This window comes from Mus pahari, chromosome 11, assembly GCF_900095145.1.
Source record: "Mus pahari chromosome 11, PAHARI_EIJ_v1.1, whole genome shotgun sequence".
Classification (NCBI taxonomy): domain Eukaryota; kingdom Metazoa; phylum Chordata; class Mammalia; order Rodentia; family Muridae; genus Mus; species Mus pahari.
The window spans coordinates 45,078,466-45,104,113 of record NC_034600.1 but is presented as its reverse complement, the minus strand read 5'-3'; the positions used below and the strand labels follow the sequence as shown (position 1 = coordinate 45,104,113).

The 25,648-nt window shown below is 39.2% G+C and overlaps 1 protein-coding gene across 1 annotated transcript in view; it reads left to right on the top strand.

The window, feature by feature from the left end:
• Itga2 (integrin subunit alpha 2) overlaps positions 1-25,648 on the top strand; it is a 97,026-nt gene that overhangs the window by 8,323 nt on the left and 63,055 nt on the right. Inside the window, exon 2 of the mRNA XM_021208571.1 lies at positions 22,635-22,752. Within this exon, the coding sequence (XP_021064230.1) occupies positions 22,635-22,752 (118 nt within the window). The remainder of the gene's footprint in view (positions 1-22,634; positions 22,753-25,648) is intronic.

The following is a 25,648-nucleotide window of genomic DNA, read 5'->3' as shown; positions in this document are numbered from 1 at the left end:
TCTTTCTTTCTTTCTTTCTTTCTTTCTTTCTTTCTTTCTTTCTTTCTTTCTTTCTTTCTTTCTTTCTTTCTTTCTTTTCTTTCTCTCTCTCTCTCTCTCTTTCTTACTTTCTTTCTTTCCCTTCCCTTCCCTTTCCTTCCCTTCCCCTCCCTTCTCCTCCCCTCCCCTCCCCTCCCTTCCCTTCTCCTCCTCTCCCCTTCCCTTCTTCCCTTCCCTTCCCTGCCCATGCTCTCACACTTTCTTCCTTTCATGGCCTGCTGTCCAGATGTCCTCAAGCTCTTGACTCCTGTTTTGCAAATCATCCAGTTCTGTTTCACTGAAGTACTTGTGTCTCAGGACACATAGCCATGCGTCCTGTAATTTAGTGCCACTTTTCACATAGACTCTTCCAGCAGCTGTCATCTGATACGTCTGATCCCTGTTAGCTCCGATAGCCTGTAAGCTTTATGATGACAAGTCTCCACCTTCCTTGTGTGTATCAAGGTTTCATTGTTAATACTTTTATCTTTCTTTCTTTCTTTCTTTCTTTCTTTCTTTCTTTCTTTCTTTCTTTCTTTTCTTTTCTTTTTTTCTTTTTTTTCTTTTTTTTTTCTTTTTTTTGAGACAGGGTTTCTCTGTGTGGCCCTGGCTATCCTGGAACTCACTTTGTAGACCAGGCTGGCCTCGAACTCAGAAATCCGACTGCCTCTGCCTCCTGAGTACTGGGATTAAAGGAGTGCGCCACCACACCTGGCAATATTTTTCAAACTACTTTTGCATTTGTTCATTTAGTGGAGGCAGAGGAGTGCATGCCAGTGGGAATCTGAGGAGGGCTTGTGGGAGTCAGTTTGGTTCCTTCCTTCCACCATGTGGGTTCGGAGTGCGGAACTCAGGTCGCCAGACTTGGCACCAAGAGTCTTAACCTGCTGACATTGTTGCTGGCCTTGTTGACATCCTGTTTGTGAAACAAAAATGAATATAAGAATCACTGTAGAGCTGTCTATCTTTGTGTTGATGTACAGGATGTCATCACCCAGTTACATGTGATCCAAAGACAGTCTTCCACTTGGTGGATTTTATTCTCAGTGATGTGTACTGGTGACATTCTTGGTGTGGACATCGTGGAACTTAGGTTTTGTGCTCAGTTGCTTTCATTTTATTTTAAATATAACTTCAAGGAAGGTTCCCTAATTCATGGTCATAAAAATACTGTCCTGCATTCCATAAAACAATATTTGTTTGGTATTTTCATATAGACCTACATTTTTCTGTAGTAGATGAAATAGGACTTAAAAACAAACAAACAAACAAACAAACAAGCAATAGTCTTAGCAACATTTATTAATTCTGCATGCACACACACACATGCTCACACATTGTCTCACATACACAAACACATACACAAACACATACACAAACACACAGACACAGACACATATACGCTAAAATTATTGTGTATTTATTCCTTCATTCTAGCACCCTGTAATTCTCTTTAGCTTTAATTGTTCATTATCAAATCAGGTATGCATTATTCCATTCCCAAATGTTTTTTTGTTTGCTTGGTTGGTTGGTTGGTTGGTTAGTTGGTTATTGGTTGGTTTGGATTTTTTGCTTGTTTGGACATTTGTTTTTGTTTTTGTTTTCCCTTTATCATCCTTTTCTTGCCATACTGAGCGAAGCAGGGCCTCTAATACAGTAACGAATACTAAGTAACAAATGCTGTGTTAAATGTTGAAAAGAAAAGGGAAGAGGAGACTGCTTCCTGTGAGAGGATTGCAGTCCGTTTCTTCCATCATCGGAGTCTTCTTCCCTGCTACTTTGCCAAGATATTTATTTAAATTGACAAATGATTTGATTTTATAAATATATTTCTGCATCTTGGTGATAATATAAATTTCCTTCTAAAATCCATTAACATGGCAATTTAGACTGTTTGCTTTTTAGATATGACGAAAGCCTGTACTAGTGAACTGTCTCCATCCTGATCAACATTGGTAATGTGTTTTTGGATTACAGTTCATGATTGATTTTTCTATTAGATTTTTATGCACTCCTCTTTTGGATTTTGATGTCAAGACTGAAACTATTGCTATAGACTGGAATCCATTTCCTCTGTTTTGAATCTCTCAAAAAAAATTCTGTGAGTTTATAAGATGGCTCACTTGCTACACAAGGATCTTGAGTTCCATCCCCAGCACCCACAGAAAACCTGATGTGGTGGCTTGCAGCTGTAACTTCAAGCACTCCTATTGGGAAATTGTAGGTGGGAAAAAGAATACCCTGGAAGCTCTCAGGCTGGCTAGCTTGGAGAAGAGAGAGCAGCAGAAACAACAAGGTGGATCCTGCCTCTATAGGGGGAAGGAGAAAACCAGCTCCTGAATGTTGTCCTCTGACTCTCATATTCCTACTGTGTCGCATGTGCATGCAGACACGCATGACAAGTACACACATACCACAATTTTATAAAAAAGTTTTGTAAATTTAGCTTATTTTTCTAATATTCTTTTTCAAATGTGTGTGTGTGTGTGCCCTGGAGACTAGGGTTGTGATCCATCCTATATCCTGGGAACTGAGTTCGGGTTCTCTGGAAGAGCAGCAAGTGTCTTAACTTAGTCTTGATAAGAAGCTCTGGAAAAATTGTTTCTCTTTACATTTTTAGTGTGTAAATTTAAATAACAACTTAGATATTAGAACTAGTTTTAGAACGTTTAACATTTATCTACCTTTTGCCATATAATTGCTTGTCTTTCCATTATGTCAGACTTTAAGTAAACATAAATTCATAAAATATGTTAATTTTATTGGTTGTCATTTGACAAGCAGTTTGTCTAGTTGGCTATTAGCAAAAAGAGGGTTGTCATTATTATTATTATTATTATTATTATTATTACTATCCCAATCTTAATTATTGACTTCAACTCTCAAAGGTCTTAGTTACTTTTCTTTTGCTGTGATCAAACTCCATAGAACTTACAGAAGAAAGAGTTTGTTGAGGGATTACAGTTTCAGATGGTGAGTCTATGACCATCATGACAGGGAACATGGCGACATGTCAGGCATGGCAGCAGAGCAATAGCTGAGAGCTTACATCTTCATCTACATGCACAAAGTAGAGAGAATGAGAAAGATCACTAGGAATAACATGTGCTTTTGAAACCTCAAAGCCCACCACCAGTGACACACCTACAACAAGGCCACACCTCCAAATCCTTCCCAAACAGTTCCACCAACTCAGGACCAAGGATTCAAATATATGAACCTATGGGGGCCAGTCTCATTTAAACCTCCACAACATTTCGTACTACACAGAAAATTATGTCCATATAATTTACAGAGTATGGTTAAAGATGCTTCATCAGAATTCAATTTTATTGAGTATTTTTGCATTGATATTCATAAGGGAAATTGGTCTGAAGTTCTCTTTCTTTGTTGGGTTTTTATGTGTTTTAGGTATCAGAGTAATTGTGGCTTCATAGAATGAATTGGGTAGAGTACCTTCTGTTTCTATTTTGTGGACTAGTTTGAGGAGAATTGGAATTAGGTCTTCTTTGAANGTCTGATAGAACTCTGCACTAAACCCATCTGGTCCTGGGCTTTTTTTGGTTGGGAGACTATTAATGNCTGCTTCTGTTTCTTTAGGGGATATGGGACTGTTTAGATCATTAATCTGATTTAACTTTGGTACCTAGTATCTGTCTAGAAAATTGTCCATTTCATCCAGGTTTTCCAGTTTTGTTGAGTATAGCCTTTTGTAGTAGGATCTGGTGATGTTTTGGATTTCCTCAGGTTCTGTCGTTATGTCTCCCTAAGATGCCTTACAAAAGTCAGAGACAAAATGCTGGCACACACGCACACATAGGATCTTTGTGGAAAATTAGGCAGTGAACCCTTTTGGAGAAGTGCTGAAGAGGTTGTTGCAGAACCAAGATCCAGGTTCACAGGTTGAATCAAACACTAGGATTGAGTTGACCTGCAGAAGTAAGGTGCAGAATGTGGAGGCCACAGAGATGTGCTGTAGAGCTAAATCCAACTGGATAAACATTTTATTCTCCTTATATTTACAAGTTGCTCCTATTTATAAACTTGTTCACATAAACTTTTAAGTGGACAGGAATAATTTTCATCATCTCAGCTTTTAATTAGTGTAAGAACAGTCGTATCTACTCATTGTTGCTATTTTTCATGATCAGTCCCACCAGGAGATTATAAAATTTAAAGTTATGTGAAATTATGTCAAAGAAGAAATGTTCTGTTTCACTTACTATTTCCATGTTATATTTACATGCATTTTGGTAACTTGAGATCTTATTTTCATAGTTTTCCTTTACTTTTCCTCATGAAATTAAAATATTTCTTCAGGACCATTTTCTTTTATTCTCTTTTTCTTTGACATCAGTCACACATAAAATTGATGTTCCATTTCTCACAATCTTTTATTTGCAAATTTGCCAGATGTTCATTTAAATGTCCTTTGCCATCCACAGTGACTACATTGCAATAACTCTAAGGGACATCTGAAACTACAGATATTATAAAACCTTTTATGCATTTTTGTCTTCTATATACATAAGTATAGTGGTTTTATTTATAAATTAAGCACCACTATGGTGGTATACACCTGAAATCCCCAACACTTAAGAAGAGAGAGTGTTCTGAGTCACCCTCTACATGATGTATTGAGACATAATGTCTTCTTGCAAACAGAGAAGAAATGGGCAAAGAAAATACTAATAATTTGAGAACAGTACCTAATAATAAAAATGAACTTTTATAAGAGTGCTATAATAAAGTTGAGTGAATGTGGTCTCTCACAAATCTTATAGCATCTCTACACATTTTCCTTTGAGATAATGTAACACCTATGTGATGGGCAATGTGAGATGACCAATAAACAGACTGTGGTATGGCATCTGGCTACAGGGTGACCTGAACATAGCCTCTGCAAGGCCATGAAAGACACAAGATGGCAACAGAGCGGCTAACAGGCAAGTAGCTTGGCTATGCTAGAGAGAGGGATAATTTATATTTTTGGAGCACAGAGGAGGAGATCTCATTGTGTTACTTAGACTAGCATGCAAGTTAAGAATCACACGCAGTTTCTAAACATTCCCATCGACTATTTAGAATATGGCTCACTGTGGGAATGTGAAACTGTGAAAGAGAAACTACAGAAGATGGTGAGCTGTTATATTTAGAACCCCAAAATCAATAGTAGAGGAGGTTCTGTGGTAGGACAGGAACAAGGTAGAACAGCATTGGGTTTCCCCATGCAATTTTCCCAACTGAGGTCAGCAGGGAACATTCTGCCTTTCTGTCTCAGCTCTCTTGGCATATATAGTACACACATTCTAGTCACTATTCTTTCATATGTAATATGTATACACATGTATATACATGTATATGTATACACACACACACACATATATATATATATATATATATATATATATATATATATATATATAACTATACACACACATATACACATGTATGTGTGTGTGAGTGTGTGTATTTTTGGCTTTTAGCTGACTTTGCTGTTTTACAACTGCCTCCAGATGCAGTGCTGAAGTTTTATTGAAGGCTAAGTGTGAAAGAGTTAATGCTATATCTTAAGCAAAAAATCTGTATGTTAAGCACTCTTCCTTCAGTCATGAATCAATATATCCTGCCTTCTCCAGGCTAGCTATTGTCCCTTTGTGAGACATTTAGGTTCTTTCCTGTGGGAATTCCTTCACCTCTTCTGTGTGTAATGTAGCTATAAAGTCATTATACACATTTTTTCCTCCCATTTCCTCTTGGATGATTTCCCAAAGCAGCAGTACATTGCCAAAGGTGGTGTGCGTGTTTTTGTGTGTGTGTGTGTGTGTGTGTATGTGTGTGTGTGTTTGTATATTTAGTGTGCATATGTGTAGTGTGGGTATATGTACATGTTTGAGTGTGTAAGTGTGTGTGTATGTGTGTCTATATGTGTGTCTGTATCTGTGAGTTTGTGTGTGTGGTGTGTTGATATGTGTGTGTGTGTTTACAGTGGTGTGTGTGTGTGTGTGTGTGTGGTGCATGTGCTGTGTGTGTATGAGTATGTAGTGTGTGTATAGTATGTGTGATATTTGTATGTTTGTGTAGTGTGTGTGTATGGTGCGTATGGTGTGTGTGTGTGTATATGTGTGTGGTGTGAGTGTATGTGTGTTGTATGTGTGTAAGAGATGTGTGGGAGTGTCTCTCTGTGTCTCTGTCTGTGTCTCTGTGTATGTGTGTCCCATTTTCAGCAGCATAGCCATCTGCGATGTAGAAAGGTGTCAGCTTCCCCAACATTATCTTTTTCATCTTCTTTTGTAATTGGTTAGATATGGAGTGGTCCATTCATCCTCTTTACTCACAAGGAGTCACTGCCTCTATGTTACAGTTTTGGAAGTGTATTTTGTGAAAAATATCTATAGATTCATGTCAAAGAACTTATAGCTAGTGTCCTCTGAAGTGGGCCCAAAATAAATCTCAAAAGCTCATCTAGTTCACATACATACACACACACACACACACACACACACACACACACACACACACACATACACACGTGAGTGTACACACACATGCACAGGAGCCCAACCTGCCATGTTCTCTATGTGTTTTCAAGATGCCTCTTATTGCCCTCTGAAAATTTCCTTGAAAATAAAACTTCGATTTTGGCACATACAGTCCCTCCAAGAGGATACACCACACTTTTGTGACTTAGAAACCTTGAGCAGGGAGGGAAGACATGTTGTTTGCCACAGTGACTCACTATGGTCAACAGTCTGTAGGTTGCACTGGTTTGCCATTCCTGTGCTGAGTCACCCAAAGCCAGGGTCTTATCAGCTTAACTACCATTTATTATCTCATAGTTCTTGGCCTGGGATTTTAAGGGGTGTCTTGACTGGAGATTCTGGCCATTTGTTGCTGTCAGAAGGCAAGCAGCTTTCTCTTCTTGTGGGGCATCCATAGCAGAGCACCTACTAAGTAACTTGACTTCATGTGTGGTGACTTGTCTCAGAAACATACTGGGAAGGAAGTTGGGACTCATGGGTTGGTGGTGTGGAGTACATTCTGCTCATAGAGAGGGCCTGAATTCAGCTCTCAGGGTGACTCACAGGCTCATAACCAGATATAACTCTGGAGACCCAATCCAAGGACACCCGATACCTCTGACATCTGAGGACACCTTCACTGATGTGTATAAAGCTACACAGAGACACATGTATACACACAATTTAAAGTAATAGAGACTTTTAGAGATGCTGCGAGCAATTGGCTTTGTCTGCCTTTGTCTTGGAAACCACTCCATTGCCTCTATTCATCCAAGCAATGAGCAAGTGCCACTTCACGCCAGGGGAAGGAGAATGAGACTCTGCCCCCTGATGAATGAGTATCAAAATATTTCACCGAAGAAACTTAAACAACTTAACGTTGCTTACGAGCCCTCACTCACTGTTTAGACTACAGTTCAGACACCAGCTTTGCTGACATTTGGGGCCTGATGATTCTTCTAGGCTGGGGTGGGGGTGGGGTGGGGGGAATGAGAAGTGCAGGATACTGTGCAGTGTGCCTGACCTCCACCCACTAGATAGAGCAGCCCCAGTGTGACAATCAAAACTATATCAGACATTACCAAATGTCCCCCAGGGGGAAACCACTGAATAAGAGAAGCCTGTGGTGAGAGCATTTCCTGCTCATGGCCACACAGAACTGAGCTGTGAAGAGTAAGTTCCAGGCCGTCACTATAGGTGGCTTTAGATAAATCACAAGCACATTGTTTTCTACTTTGTTCATTCACAAGGAGGATCAAGTGTAATTTTTACAAAGGGGTGAATATTTTGTATATTGTAAATCCATAGCTGGGCATTCATTATTATTGTTCCTGTTATTCTTAATTTATTTATTGATTTACCCATTCATTAGTTTTTATTATCATTCATTTACTTAGTGGGGGAACATTAAAATAATGGTAGGCTTATCATATTTCTCTTGAGTGTCTGACACTGGGGAACTGGAAGAGCTGAGGCAGTCTCTCCCTCTCAAATGCTAAGATTATTGGATGTGACACTCTCCCGATGCATTTTTCTTTCTTCATGAAAGCCAAGAACAGGTTATACTGCTACATTCATGAGAAGTTGAAGGAATAATTTTCTACTTGTAACTTGTGTCCTTTATTGTGTGCATTGTACAAGCATTCCACAGCTTAGCTGTACATGCCTCGAGTTCCTCTCCAATAGACTGTAACTTAACTTGGTTGCTTTCGTGGGAAGAAAGTGTACTGTCTACCTGCTTTATGCCCGCTCTCATCCTGAAGACAATGCAACTGAAAAGCAGACTTCCTGCCGTTGTGTGTGTGCAGATCTTATGTAGACCTAGGACCATTTCCCATAGCCATGTGTATTCTGGGTAAAGATGAGCTGCACTTGGAATTGAAGTCTGTTTGCTCAATTCCATAGTAGGGTCTGCATCACCCACTTCCTGTCAGTGTGGCTTCCTGAGAAGGTTCACAGAATGACACTATTTTCTTGGGTTTTATGGTATGCTTCTTTTGTGTGTCAGCAAAATATCATCCCCATATCATCCGGCCACTCATGAGGCAGTAGTTTTAGAAAATTAAATGCAAATTAGTTCAGGATGTGCTCTTCTGTCTCTGGGGAAAGTGGGTGTGTCCAATCAAGTAGTGTGGTTTGTGAAATCTCCCAAGAAGTGTGTGCTAGCCTTCGTGTGCTTAGTGATACCAAGAGTAAAAACAGTGAGAAACTGGCTTGCTTTCCTATGTGTGTACCCCATGTTAGGCACTTAGTTGAGAGTTTCTCCTGCATTATCTGATGCACGGGAGACTCACCTATTGACCTAGTTTACAGTGAGGAAGCAGCAGCTGTCATAGGCTAAGAAGCTTGATCTCAAGGCTGCTCAAACCCCACAGGCACAGCTCCTGGATCTCATGGTGTACCATCATCTTTGCTCCATTAGTGGATTTTTTTCACTTTAAAAAAATAATTAACTCTTACCTATGGCATAATTCTGCCATGCTACCACCATCAAATGTGAACAATCTTCTTTTGGGGGTTTTTCTGAAACTACGTAAGAAAAGAAAAGTTAGATATTCTACAGCGGTGGTTTTCAACCTGTGGGTCATTGCTGCTTTGGGGGTGTGCATATCAGATAGTCTGTACATCAGATATTTATGTCGCAATTCATAACAGTAGCACAATTATAGTTATGAAGTAGCAACAAAATAATTTTATGGTTTGGGGGGTCACCACACCATGAGTATTAAAGGGTTACAGTTTTAGGAAGGTTGGGAACTACTGTTCTATAGAATTCTAAATAGAAAACAAACTATGTATATTTGCATGGACATATGATATATAGTTTATACTTCTAACACATGCATTTATAAATTTTATTTATACAGAATAGTATGTAACACACAGTCATGAATGTGACTATTAATCTGTCTATCTATAAATCAGCTGAGCACCCTGCATGCCCAGCCCTTGTTTTGAACCAGCCAGAACGCTGAGTCATTTTTTAATTAAAAAGGTCTTTCTTGTCCATCCACTATTATGTAAGCAATTTATTGCTTGGAGGAAAGGCAAAATAATTGGCTTTTTTTTTTCATTTAAAAATTACTACTGATTGAGGACTACTCAAAGTATTGGGCCATATGGCAGTTAATAAATTAAGCATAATCCCTACTTTTATAGACAAAGAAGGCTAAGTATAAATCACGCAGAGCTTCAGTTTTAGAGATATCTGTACAGGCCCTGTCCCACACATTCACACAGCCTGAATTTTTTAATTAAATATGAAAACACTAAATTAAGATCTCTCTTCCAACATATTTCAAGACAAAAACATCAACCACAAGGTGATAATTAAGTTTTATGATACAGAATTATGGATTAATTCCTAGAAAAGAAAACTTTAAATGCCTTGAAATGTCCTTATGCCATTGGGAAACTATTCCAGACCTTTATGTGATATTTTTTAAAAAATGTACAGAGGGAAGGGACATACTTGAATGGTATAATTTCACCCTGTTTAAAAACAAAAAAGAAATGAATCATGCTGTTGCCTCTAAACAATTATTATATAAACTGTCATTTGAAGACATGATAAAAAATGTGCAGTCACACATGTGGGAAAAGATTGCTGTAGAACTAGTTGATTTTGTTGTTAGTAAAAAAAAAAAACATTCCTAGTGTTGCCTTTCTCATTTCAAATAAATATTATATCTATAAATTTTTTTCTAGGAAAATCATTTTGTTTTCTTGAAGAACTTCTCTTCCTCAAATTTTAGAAGTTTCCATCCCTGCAAAACATCATGTCTCCCGTTATACATTTCCATGGGTTAGGCAGATAATAAAGGCATACACACAAATTTTACTTGGTTATGAATAAATAAATAAATAAATAAATAAATCGCGATTAAGAAGGCAAGGAATGTTTCCTAGAAATGGGACAATATGTTGTGAATAGATTCTGTATTACTTATTTTATGGTATGATAATTGCCACAATATCTGAGATTCTGAGGACCAGAGTCTGAACATGGCTTCACTAGGGCTTTTTCAGACTTTGTAGAAGGCTATAATCATGATGTTGGGTAGAGATAGTTCTCACTTGATTGCCTGCCTGAAGAATAATTGCCTTTCTGCTCCTCATATTGTTGGCAGGTATTAACCATGACATCTGCTTCTATTTCTGCTATTAATCTTCATATGTATGAAGCGGAAGGTCCTACCTTAACCTAAAGGCATGTTTGTCAGGAGGTGAGGGATCACTACAGGGAACGCTACAGTCTGTCTACCACAGGTGGTGGGGAGAGACTCTCTGCCAGGTTGATGTGTGAGAATAGTGGAGAGGCAATGAATGCAAAGACACGGCTCTGTGGAGAAAAGCTCACAGAAGGCAAGGGAGCAGAGTGAGCTCAGCGTGTGAGGGAGCCAGGACCTCAGCTGTGTGAGCTTGAGGTACGTAGGAGGAGAGGTCCTAGAGCAACAGTCCTCAACCTGGGAGTTGCGACCCCTTTGAGGTCAAATGACCCTTACACAGGGGTCACCCAAGACCATCAGGAAATATAGATATTTATGATTCTATTCCAGGCAGTAGCAAAATTACAGTTATGAGGTATCAATAAAAATAAGTTTATAGTTTGGGGTCACCACAACATGAGCAACTGTTTAGAGAGTCGTGGCATCAGGAAGGTTGAGAACCTCTGTCCTGCAGGGTAGAGAATGGCTGTGCAGGCAGCTGTGAAACAAACTGCTTCATGAGATGCTATTGGAGGCTGAGGACTCATGACGGGGTTACTAAAAGGTGTGTGACAGAGGCTCAGGTCATCAGCATGCAAACTCTGATCTCAATAAGGATGACACCAATGGGCAGGTGAAGGTGGATAGAGAGAAGTCCACCAGGCCTCAAAACCACACAAAGAACCATGGGCCACTGAAGCTGGGAGAGCAAGGACTGGTTTCCCAGAGAAGAGCACATCAACTGATTGCCCAATGCCGAAGAGGCAGCCCTGAAAACACACAGACACACACAGAGACACAACACACACACACAAATACACACACACACCACACACTCACGAACAGTCATACACACACATACCATAAACACACTCTCACACATACACACATACACTCACACACAGTCATACACACACATACCACACCACATACACACACCCTATACACACACACAATACACATATACACCACACACACAAATACACACACACACACACACCACACACACACAGACAAATACACACACACACCGCACACTCACAGTCATACACACACATACCATAAACACACTCACACACATACACACACAGACACACACACACAGTCATACACACACATACCATACCACATACTCACACACACCCTATACACACACACAATACACATATACACCACACACACACATTCATACACATAGTGTGTGTAACATTATATAGACTGAAGAAGATATTTTTAGGAATATGTATGTGCATGTATGTATAATATGTATTTATACTTATAAACACACATATTCATATACATATATATGTGCATATACGCATATATTCATATGCTGATGCAATAACAATTAGTGGAAAATAGAGACCATGAACTTGAAAAAGAACGGGAAGTGTATATGGGAGGGTTTGCAGGAGAGGGGAGGAAGAACTGTAATTATAGTATGATCTTAACATAATTAAATAAAAAAGACTATAGAGTAAGAAAGGGTGTGGAGTTAGGTAGGAGGGGAAGTGAGGAGAGTTTGGGAGGAGGTGTGGAAGAGGAAAGTCTGATCAAATATATTGTATGAAAAAATATTTTTAAAAAGACTTTAGAGCAGTGCCCCATGGACAGCAACGTAACAAGTAGCGCTCATTTTAATTATGATCGGTTCATCATGTACTGCCTGCAGATGTGGGAAAAGCACTTTGCAATGAGCAAGTTCAGTAACAGCCCCTGTCAGGCCAACAGCATGAGGGTGTGAGGTAGAGAGATGTAGGCGAGAGACCAGAATGGAAAGGGGTTTCTCTTCCACACAGAAGGCATTTAGGGAGAAGCTGAAGCAAGTGTCAAACTTGGATGAAGGAATTTGAAGGATATCTCCTAGCAACTCTCGGGCCAATAAGACAGTTTCACTGTCTCCAACTCAACTGTCAGGAGACAGAGAGTCTGCCAAATGCAGCTCGCCCTCCTGCATCCCTTTTGAAAATGAAGAAAATCTATCAGATTTGCTAGACGGCACCAAGTCACAGTAAATGGATGCACAAAACAATTACAGAGCGACTTTTGAGATGGTTCTTGCTTTCAAAATCAATTGTTGAAATGTGAAAAGGCTTTGAAAAGCCCTTAGTACATGCAGCCATTCTCTGGGACTTGATGCAGTTTCTCTTCTTTTTTTTTCTCCTCCCTTGCTACTTCTCTAACCTCCTAAACACACACACACACACACACACACACACACACACACACACACACACACACACATGCACGCACACATACACACACCACACATCACTTTGAATATTTCACACAAAAAAAATGAACATGATGTATAACATCTGGGATACATTTATATCTTTCTTCATATTTGTATGTGTGCCTCGATGGGTAGAATCTTTGAAACCTAGAGCGATAAACTGAAATTTTCTGATGGACTTAGACTCCTCCCTCACTAATCTGCAAGCACAGCATAACAAACACTGAAGACAACGTGGCTTAAAGAACAGAAATGTATTTTCTAAACAGTTTCAGAGGCCGGCAGTTTAAATACTTTGGGAACAAGTACTGTAGTGGGCGGGGCTCTTGCAGATGGCCATCCTCTCCTCTTGTCTTGTCGTGGCCCTTCCCTTGTGTGCGGTGTGATGTGGTGTGGTGCGGTGGTGTGTGTGTGTGTGTGTGTGTGTGTGTGTGTGTGTGTGTGTGTGTGTGTATGTGTGTGGTGTGCATGATATAGTGTGTTTGTATGGAATGTGTGGTGTGTGTGTATGTGTGCGTGTGTGTGTGTGTGTGTGTGTGTGTGTGTGTGTGTGCATGCCAGTGCACGCACACGCACAGGTAAGCTCACTGAGAGAGAGCTCTGGTATCTCCTCATCTTGGGAAGACGCTGGTCATGCTGAATTAGAGTTCCACTGTGATGGCCCCTTTCAATTTGAGTCACTTCCCGACAATCCCTGTCAGTCTCTAATTGTACTCACATTGGAAGCTAAAGGTTCCCTGCAGGACTTTTGAGTGAAGCCCATAGCATTTCCTGAGCTTAGATAATATATTTAGATGTTTATTTCTGATCATGAGAATGATGCTATTTCCCTTATGTGATCATAGAGTAATTGTGCAATGCATGATACATTCGCTGCAAACAATTTATTTGTGAACCAGAGAAAAAGATGCTTCCACTCAGGTTAGCAAGTAGCATGACTGTGCTGATCGGCCGCCCTTCACCCACTACCGCTAGTCTCATAACGGTTGTGGGAAAAGACTAGGTGAACATCTGTGTGTATAGTGAATTGTCTACAGGAAAGAGACAATGAACTTGTGAAGTTGTTTTTTTACTGTGAGTGTTTGCAAGCCTATTCTTTGTCCTGAGGGGATATATTTATCTACCAATGGGTTCACTATAAGCCTCACCCTGTGAAAAACAAGACCAAAGGTGTTATATTCTTACTGGACCAATTTTATTAAGTTGAAAAACTCCTCAAAAATAAGTCCCCACTTAGCTTCTGCTTCCAGTTCTCTGTTCTGACGACCTTCACATATGAACTATGACATGGGAGTATAAGCAAAATGAACCCTTTCCTCCCCAAGTTGCTTTTGGCTATCCCAGCAACAAAAACCCTAAGATAATTGTTTTGTCACCAAAGAAAACCTAAGACCATTGTCTTAATTGACAAGAGGTTCTTATCTTGTCCCTTGAGGAAAATGTCTTTTCCTTGCTAACTATAGTGACTGTGAAAAGAAGAGAAAAGCTGAAGAAGAACCAAGAATTGTCATCCTTGATGATTCAGAGAATCCTGAGCCTAAGCAGATGACAAAACAAAACCTTCAGAGTGGTTGTGTCCCTCTGAGTTTTGTGTACTGAAATAGTATGCGTGTGTGATTGTGTGTATGCATGTGTGATTGTGTGTATGTGTGTGTATGTGTGTGTGTGTGTATGTGTGTGTGCGTGTGTGTGTGTGTGTGTGTGTGTGTGTGTGTGGTGTGGTGTGTGTATGGTGTAAGGTGATCCAATGAGAGGTATATAGGTTATATAATACTGGAGGCCTCATGTAAGGAACTGGTATCCTTACACAGAGATTAGACATCTAGCTTGTTCTCTTTCTGCAGTGAGCCAGAAAGAACAAGAACTCAGACATCTGCAAGCTAGGAGAGGGCTCTTGCTGTAACCTTGCCATGCCAGCACCCAGATGTCAGACTTTCAGCCTTCAGAACTATGAGGCATGAGCTCCCGGGCTTGGAAATAGCAGTCCAAGCAAAGCAATATTATGAATTTCAGCATTACAAAAGCATGCCTAGCAAGAAGGCCAATGTTTGGCTAGACATAGTTTTGCTGAGACAGACTAAGATAGAATTCACGAGCCCTCAACCATCTCTCCAGTCAGATTATCCAGCACAAAGGACGATGCCCAGGAAAGAACTCTTAGTGATGTTTATATATTGGCATGTATTGCCGTGATGGATATTATAGGCCTACAAGGTTTCTAAGGATATTGTGCCAATAGAAATGCTACCATTGGGATGAGCAAGGACCCAAAGAACATTGCTGTGGGTATCAAGGCCTGTGGGTATCACATGATAGAACCATGAGTAACAGAATCGCTCTCAAACTTGGTATCTAGTGAAAACGTCCTTTCTAAAGTCAAACTTGTTTGAGATTAGTGACTCCTTTATTCTGATTTCTGCTTTTTGGAATCGACTTTCCTGTGTCTGCTGCATTATTACATCTTGGAAGTAGGTAACTTGTTCAAAAATACAGTATGGAAACATCACTCATATCTGATTTGGATGATAAATTTGGGACTGCAGGCTGATAATAGGTGAGATCTGGGGCCTACAGTTAGTGTAGAGGGGGTGAGAACTTTTTTGAGAAATGTGAGGTGTTTTTGCATGAAGCATGGGTGTGATTTGGCAGGGAGTCAGGCAAGAGAGCATAATAGATTTAGTGGTCATTTCTGAAAAAAAAATAAATGTGTCAATGTTCTAACCACAAGAACTAGTGAGTCCTAACTTATTTAGTAAAAGGTCTCTACATATACAAATAAGTGATGGCTCTTAAAATAAAGCATCCTTTCTTACCTGGAAGGGTCCAAGCCAACAGTAAGTGTCCCTATAAGAGTGGCACAAAGGCAGATAACGATAGAAAGAAGGAGTTTAAGCAACATCATGACAGATTAGAACAATTCAGGCAACAGTCGAAGAAAGCTGTTAGTCCCCAGAAGCTAAAGAGGCAAGAAATAATAGATTCTTCTTCAGAGCCCCCAAGAAGGTTCACAGGCTGCTCACACCCTGGCAGTCAATTTTTTATGGAACACACTTCTGCTGTTTTAAACCACTGGGTTTGTGTTAACCTTCTGCTGTGGCCACAGGAAACGAATATATCCATAGGCTATGAACATAAGGACAAGCGACCCAGAGAGACTGTCTCCTCCAACACTAGTCTTCTGCTAGTTGCTTTATCTTGACTAAAATCTTGAGTCATTTGACCTCTCGGGCAGTCTCTCCCACAGATCTTTGTGTGTAGACAGGTAAGGCAGGCTGATGGCAATGCCAAAGACTGAGCTTCCGTGTGTGACATCCATCTTCCTGCTTCCGTGGGTGACATCCGTCTTCCTATACGATTTTCCCATTTCCCTCCATTGCCGCTCTCTCTTTCCCTTTCTTTCACGTCCCTCTCACCGGCTCCCCACTCCTGTGGCTGTCTCCTCACTAGCTCTGCTTCTGTCCACACTGTTCTGCAACTTCTGTTTCTTCAGCAGTTAATCAGGAAGTCTCCTAAACAAAGATAGGTCTTCCTTAAGCTATATAAGCCTTCCTTCATCAAATAGCAATTAGTCATAGCACTGATATGTTATAGTTTTTATTTGTGTTGATGCGTTTGTCCCTTTATTTACACCATGTGCATGCAGGCATCCTCAGAGACAAGAAAGGGGCCTCAGATTTCCAGGAACAACAGATGCCCCTGCATCTGAGTTGTTATCATGGATGCCAGGAACTGTACTTGGGTCTTCTGCAAGAGCAGTAATTCTTAACCACAGAGAAATCCCTTCATCCCCAGCTCTGACATTTAAAAAACATATAACACATATAATATTGCTTAAAATAACTTTAAGATTGAAAGCAGTGGTGGTGCATACATAAAGGAGAGATGAGCAAGGGATGCAACTGAGACCGACCGGGCAAGCCAGGAGAAGGAAGACTCTGGGAACAAGACCTACTCCATTCTAGATGGCAGGGTCTCCAAGGCTGAGAACACAGTCTTGGGAGTTTGGATGCAAAGTCAAAGAGCAGAATTTTCAAATGTCAGCTCTGAGTTGAGCAAAATTGTCAGTGGAGTACAATCAAAGTACAATGGAATAATTTTTTAGAGTACTTGAACAATAAAGGGTTGTTTATTAAATTATTTGTATATTATATTATGTTATATATTATATATAATATATTTCATTCATACTTTATTTTATACTTATATTATTTATAATAATTTATATGTAATATGTGCATAATTTTATATTACATATAATATAAATATATAATTTATATGTAATGTCTAAAATATGTAACAAGTATATAAATATAAATATATTATGTAAAACCTATATAATAAAATACATAATGTACATATATAAAATATATAATGAAAATATATAATATAAATATATGTAATTATATCTATATATAAAATCCTTAAGAAAAAAACATTAAACTATATGTGAAATTGACTCTATTCTTGAGAGACTAATTTCTTATTTTCTTTCCCCACTACACCTTAAAAAAGGAAGACTTTATTTCAGTTACCAGTATATATATATATATATATATATATATATATATATATATATGTATGTATGTATATATATATATATATATATAAGTATATGTATATATACTTATGCATATAATAAATTAATATGATGTATAATAACATGTGATGCTCTTGTAGAAGGCAGAAGTTCTATTACCAATATCTATGTCTGGTGGTTCGTGACCACCTATCACTCCAGCCACAAGGGATCCAATGGCCTTTTCTGATCTCCATGCACATACACATTTAAAAAAAAATCTATAAAAAAAGAAAACATGAAACTATGTTTAAAATGACTTTATTCTTTAGGGATTAACTTCTTACTTTCTTTCCCTCTTCCTGCCATACCTTACCCTGACAGAAACAACTAAAGAATGGAGACTTTATTTCAGTTACCAGTTTGCGGGTACAGTTAATCATGGCGGCAGGAGCTAGAAGCATTTGGTCACATCAGATCTACATTCAGGAAATAGAAACTGATAAATGCTTGCGCCTAACTCTCTGTCTTCTTTTTATACAGTCCGGGCTCCCTGCTTAGTGAACAGTCCCGCCCCCACAATTAAGATGAATCTTCGCACATTAGCTAATCAACTCCCCATATTAATCTAATCATGTTGGTCCCTCACAGGCATTCACAGAGAATAAACAATCCTTCGCCTTTCTCCTAGGTGACTCCAGCGCCTGTCGAGCTGAAAATTAGCACTAACCGTGAAAATATCTGAAATCAGTGAAGTGTTCTGTAAATGCTTCCAAAAATTTGCCTTAAACAAATCCAGCTTTGAAATACGTTTAATCATTTAAATAAGGAGGCAATTGTCCAAGAGTCACAAAACATCAAGCAAGACAATTCATATATATATTAAGCACCCCCAATTACTTTGTATTATGAGAAAGGATAATGATTAGTAGTAGTAGTTCTTTTTTTTTTTTAAAGATTTATTTATTTATTATATATAAGTACACTGTAGCTGTCTTCAGACACTCCAGAAGAGGGCGTCAGATCTTGTTACGGATGGTTATGAGCCACCATGTGGTTGCTGGGATTTGAACTCTGGACCTTCGGAAGAGCAGTCGGGTGCTCTTACCCACTGAGCCATCTCACCAGCCCAGTAGTAGCATTTCTATACTTGGAAGAAGTCTTAGACTAAGTCTCTATGTTCAGAGATGAAAACTATGAGCCTTTAGGAAGGTAAGAGACTTGCTGCTACACAGCACAGCAGATGTTAAGTCTGTTTTTCTTACTCTCAGTACTGTCTTTCTTTACATGACTCATCTACAATTACCTAAGTTTTGGAAGATAACTCAGGACAACACGCTGGGCTGACCACTGAGTTATCAGATTCACTCTAGTCCATTCCTGCAAAGAAGGACTGACAACATGCAGGCCAGCAGGCCTGATTCCAGGCCTGTGGGTGCAGAATACCACTGTTAAGCCCAGCTCTGCACTCCTGAGAGCTCTGGTTGGCAAAAGCTGAAGCTGTGTTTCAGGGGCAGAGAGAAGTCACAGGTGCATAGCATCCCTTGGGATGTAGTTTATGTCCAGAGCACAGCCCTTCTGTGAGTAACTTGGAAAAAGAGATGGCATTTCACTGTCCTTGTCTGTGGTGGTTTCAATGAGAATAGCTTGTGTATTTGAACGCTTACAGCCTAGTAGGTGGGACTGTTTGAGGAAGGATTAAGAGGTGTGGACTTACTGGATCAGATCTAAGTTCTTAGCTATAGCTCCAGCACCACGCCTACCTGTCTGTCACCATGCTCCCCTTTGTGACGGTCATGGAGTCACCCTTTATGAGTGGGTGCAAGCCCAAAATCAAATGCTTCCTTTTATAAGTTGCTTTAGTCATGATGTCTCTTCACTGCAATAGAAAAATAACCAAGACACCATCTTATACTAAGAGTGCTATGAACTGTGTAGTAAACATTTGAGAAATGTTTGTTGGCTAAATAGGAAGCTTGTTCAAATGAGATAATGAACTCTTCTAGTAAGCATTTGTGTTAATAAACCCATCGGTTTTGTAAAGTGCGCAGATGTGACTAGAGTAACTCAAAGGTCATATGGCTATGATTAAGTTTTCATAGAGCAATATCACATAGATTTCCAAAGAATTGAAGAGTTGTCATAAAGGCTTTTAAGATATGAAAAGCGTTTATAACTATTGTCTTTTAAATATGAAGACAATTACTTGAAGAAATCTGATTCTTAGATCATATGTAGAATGGAGAATTAATGTCATTCATTGGAGTAGAGTTGTCCTTTACATTTTATCTATGATATGTACAAGAGCGTGATGATCAGATGAGACAGTGAAGGTTCAGGAAAATCTTTCATGTGTGTCACTTTGCTGGTATAGAGCAGGAAGGGAAATAACTTTCTTGTTTTTAACCTTGTCTTTACTTATTTCAAAAACATTAGAATGCACTGCGGGAGACTTAGAAGACATGCAACTTAGTTCGCAGTTCTATTACCTGCTATATCAATATTTTGTAGACTTTTAAGCCATTTCTCATTGAACATTTTAAACTGTATTTTTCACTGAACATTTCTACTCTATCCTCTTCATTTCTTCATGTCTTCATTTCTGTTTTGAGACAGCAGTGTCAAAATGCATTACTTAATGTGCTAAAGTTTACATTCTCAAACCCTTTATTTTGGACATTTTGGACACTTTAGTTTTGATGATGATTTTTAAAAATTCCAATAATGTGTGTGCCTAAGCATGTGTGGGGAGGGGTTCAGGTGGGTGGCTGTGTGTTCCTGTAGAGGACAGAAAAAAGATGTCAGATCTCCTGGAACTGGAGTTATAGGTGGTTTTCAGGCACACTATGCGAGTGTTGGAAAAAATCCAGGCCCTTTGCAAGAATAGCAAGTGTTTATAATGTTTAAGATATTTCTTTAGCCCCTTTAACTACACTTATTAAAAAAAGAATCTTTAGATGAGTAGAAATCATTAAAACGCTTAAGATTTGCAAAGTATGTTTGCCTACATCACCTAAGAAATAATATAAAATACAAAAACCATTTCCTGTAGTTCAGTCGTATAACAAGGGAGTGTGGGTCCCTAGGCACTGAGTTTGCAGTCTGTGAGAACAGAGTATCCCTCTGAACCTTGAACACTGTTCTCCTAAAAATGGAAATGTTTGTTGACCTCATAGTGTCCTTGTGCCTTAGTCATTGTGGTACCTCCCCTGGATATGAATATTGATGCACAGCTGGATTCTACAGCTGCTGATGACCAGGGGGATAATGGATAACAGGATATGTCTATGACTTAAACTATACAGAGAAAAATGTTGGGAGGGAATATTTTTAAACAAAACTTAACATGTGAGGAATGGAACTCTATAGATTGTCCTATCTCTCCCCTGGGTTTTTTGTTTTGTTCTGTTTTGTTTTTTGTTTTGTATTCAAAGTTGTCACTTAGAAATACATGTTAATTTAAATACATGATTTGCCAAATTTAGTTTAGTAGTGGGAGGGAGTGGCATTATTGTATATCCACATGCATTCTTTCCAGTGTTGGATATGTTGAAGTGACAGTAGTTTGACATCACCTCTTCAAACCTTAAATAATATAATAATATACTTAAAAAACTGATAAGTGTTCTAACAGTATTTGCTAAGTTCTGCACCATGGGGTGAAGATGAAGTATGGATTAGAAACACTAGCATTCTGAATGTCAAGTTTGGTATCCTGCTTAATTTGCTATTATTTTCTTTGGCATTGAATTTCATCAGTAAAGAGGAACGGTGGTTGCTATGAAGAGACAGAAGTTACAGGTCAGATTTGCAAATGCTGAGCTGTGCAGATTATGTCACAGAGTATTTCAAAATTAATATTTGCCCTTTTCATTCTGGCAAGCTTATATTTCTAAGAAATAACGAGCTGGGCTTTTTTTCTTTTTCTTTTTCCTTTTTGAGTGAGCAAACGCCCAGTAGAGTATTTTTGGCACTTGAAAAGGCACATTGACGACTTCAAGTTCCCAAAGCTTTGTCGCTGACTTCACTTCTCCTTGGGAGAAGACTGTAGAGTCTCCTCCCATAAGTTCGGAAGCATAATGATTAAAAACAAGCCGTTTTATCCAGGCGCCCTGTGCCTAGAACAACAGACTTCTAAATCACCATGGTGAAGCAGGGCGCCCACAAATTAAAACCTCCCTTTGTGAAAGCACAGGGTACAGGTGCTGTGAGGGAAGTGTAAAGAGTCTAGGCTCTGCAAAGATAAACACTAAAGCCATACCAAAACTACAAAGCCCTATAGAGTGAAGCCCTATAGAGTGCTTCTATAGAGTGAAGGACTCCTTGGGCATTAATGCTGTAGGTGCAGAAGGAGTTAGCCCTACTCTTCTCCCCATTGCCACCAGAAACAACAAACAAGCAAGCAAGCAAAGACCACCAGCTGTTCTCTTCCTGGGTCTTTGTTCTCTTTTTCATGATTGTCATTTATCGATCATGAAGGAAGATAAATCAAAAGGCAAAAGTGGTTTAGACAGTTTCATCTGGAGTTAAAAAAAAAAGTAATGCATCCTTTCCTTAACCTTTTATCCTCCAAAGCATCGTTTTCTGAAAGGAAAAATGATACTGATTTCCTGGGCCATGACTTTCCTCCCTCCTCGTCACGGTGTTTTTAACACGCATTTCACATGGAAACCATGTTAAGAACAGGGCACCCTTCAAACCACGTGCATGAGTAGCTTAGAATCTTACTCTGTAAGCAAAGACAAGTAGAATTTAAACCACTCTATAAGACATTACCTAGTTTAAGAGCCCAGCATCTTGATGTAATCCAGATCCTTCCCTTACAACTCAACATGAGAGACCTACTTACCTGGAACCTCAAAAATCTCTGTGAAGTGACAGTACCATTGGTGACAGTCTCCGGGGGGGGGGCTGCTTTGAGGAAGATGAAGGCAGTGAATTGTGCAAATGAGTACCTATACCAGTGCCAGGGCACACCTAAGTACTTGAGATGAAGTCCCTATTATTTCTTATCAACACTGATAAGGAGACTAGTTATCAGGTCAAACAAGGTTGTGGTTTTTAAAACTCATCTTTAACAAATATATTATGCCCTTACATTAAAAACTGTAAATATGTTTTTAATTCTTGAATAGGCATTTTGAGTTGTCTGGCATACAATGTTGGCCTCCCAGGAGCGAAAATATTTTCCGGGCCTTCAAGTGAACAGTTTGGGTATTCAGTGCAGCAGATTACGAACTCACAAGGCAACTGGTAAGACGATTCTCTTCTTCACTGTTTCAATTAAAATATTGCATAAAATGGAATATTTGAACCCATTTGTTTATCCAAACAGGGGAATGAATATACTGTTAATAGATAGTGCTTTAAAATTGTTCTGAAACAATTTCAATGGGTAACTCTGGCTAGCCCAGAACCCTTAGATATATGATTGCCTCTCTCTCCAAGGTGTGCTGGGTGGACTTAAAGAACGCTTGGTTCTTTTGTTCTTTTGTTTGCTTTTCCTCTTTTTAAAATCATTTCCTTTGAGTATTGATAACTGTGGACTGATAATTAATGGAATACCATAATGATACTTTTTTGTAGAGAGAAAGCCCAGATAGAAAATTCTCTCTAAAAATTCTACTAGCAGTGTTGATAATTAGCATGATAGATACAAAAAAGACAGATGAATATTGCCGTCATTCCTCAACCTTTGAACTAATCTTCCTTGAGCTTTAAAAGTAATCATCTAGCTGATAATATTTCGGTGTCCTTTCTGGAAGGCAGAGCAACTTCCTAAATATCCTCCTTCAGCAGGGCTTTGCCCACTCTGCTCTGAGTCAGCTTTCAATGTTCCAGGTAGCAATAGTCCTTAGATCTATCCATAGAAAACATACAAAATTGCCTTCCTTCAGCACTGTGTTCTCTCATGAAGTGCTTGTCTTAGTTATGATTACTATTGCTGTGATAAAACACCATGACCAAAAGCAAGTTGGGGAGGAAAGGCTTACTCAGCTTTTATTTTCACATCTCACTTCATCATCAAAGGAAGTCGGGGCAGGAATTTAAGCAGGGCAGGAACCTGAAGCAGGAGGTGATGCAGAGGCCAGGAAGGGGTACTGTTTTCTGGATCGCTCATGATGGCTTGCTTAGCCTGCTTTGTTATAAAACCCAGGACCACCAGTCCAGGGATGGTGCCACCCACAATAGGCTAGACCCTCCTTCTCCATCAATCACTAGTTAAGAAAATGCCCTGCAACTGGATCTTATGGGGATATTTTTCTCAATTAATGTTTCCTTCTTTCAGATAACTTTAGCTTTTGTCAAGTTGACATAAAAAAATACTTACTGTCTGTGCCAGAACAGTACTGAAGACTTTTAATACAAAGAATTACATTTACCAACCAAATCATTATTCTCTTGTGAATAAATGACTACTTTTGATAAACAGGGATATATTAATATATATGGGTATATTAATATGTTGCTTGGATATATAGATAGACGTAGATGTAGATATAGATATCCATCCATTGTTAATTTAAATTTCCTGTAAAAGTCATAGAAAAACTCAAGAAAATCAGATGACTTTGAAAATAATGTTAAGGAAAGGAAGTTCCACCTCTGTCCAATCTGATGTCCATTTGTGGACAGACCCTTGGGACCAAACCTCTCTTGTGGCACAAAGACTTAAGCTCTGCCTGCTCAGCCTGATCCTTACCTTCTGGATGTTTTTAAAGAGTAACGTGGGCTTCATGTGACTCTCTCACATGGGGACTATTCTGTATAACCTTCATGTGGTGAACTAATGTTTAATTCTCCAATCCATTGAATTAAAAAAAAAAACTATGTTAAGTCCATGTTGTTCCTACATTGGGACCTGTTTATCTGACTGACGAGGAAACAAAATGTAGCTATCATTGCTTATATCAGAAGGCACTTAGAGGACACAAAATTGAGCTAAGATTAAAGTGATGGAGACTGGAGGGCTGGGGAAGAACCTGGACAACTTAGCTGAGAGGAGAGCCAGAAAACAATTGCTGCTTGAAATAGTGTGTCAGTCTGAAAGAGGAGAAGAGTCAGGCTAGACATGCAAAGCCTAGCACTTACTACAATCATCCGGAGTACAGGAAAGAACTGAAGTCCTACCCATTATCACTTTTTCCTTCAATTATCGTAGAGAAGAAAGCAAGCTATAAAGGCGATACAGCCTGGTTTTTGACCCTAGGACATATGTTGGTGATGTACAGCAAGACTGGCTATGCTCCCAAAGGAATCCATAACTATTTGGGGGATCCATAACTAAATGGAGAGATGCCTCCAAAGTTCAGAGTGCATACTGCTCTTGAAGAAGAGTTTTGTTTCCAGTACCCATATAAGATGATTATCAATGGCATTTAATTCCAACTCCAGGGGTATCTGACACATTCATATACACATATTTGTACACAGATATAAACACATAGTTAATATACATCTTAAAAAATTAAAAGAATAACCATTTGTTGAATGACTTAATGAAGGGCCTACTTAGAAGTGATTCACCACAGCTAGCCTATGAAGTTAACTATATGAGACAACCTTAAGGTGTATGAGCTAATGCAGCTCTCCTTGGGAATGCCAGTTGTCTACTGGAAAGGCACAGCCTAGCAAAGAACAGTCTGGCATCGAGTTCAAGGTGAGCGTTCCGTTTTGTTCTCAGTTTCAACTTTACTGAGGCAAAATAAGTCTAAGAGAAAAAGCTGCCATCTGTAATAGATGTTATTAGGGATGGTAAGTCCGTTTGGAGAGGAACTCACCCACCGGCTATGTGGCAGTTGGACCTTGAGTAAGACTAAAATAATAAAGAGCTGTGAGGGACAGAAGAGGTAGGATCCTGGGAAAGAGAGATCTACGTAGCTTCTCTCCGTATCTACGAATTCAAGACACAGTTAAAAGGCATTTGTACTAGCAGATTATGTTGGTACTCTGGAGCTGATCCGATGACGTCAAAACCAGGGATATCAGATAATCAGATATCTAAATCCTGCCTTAGCCTTCCTATAACATTTCTTGTAAGCATGAGACAATGGCTATTGGGAAACAAGGCTTTGCTCTATAATTGGCTAGGTTAGTGCCTTGGATCCCAATGTGGACCTTTCTGGTAAGGTGCAGCTTTTAACTAAGG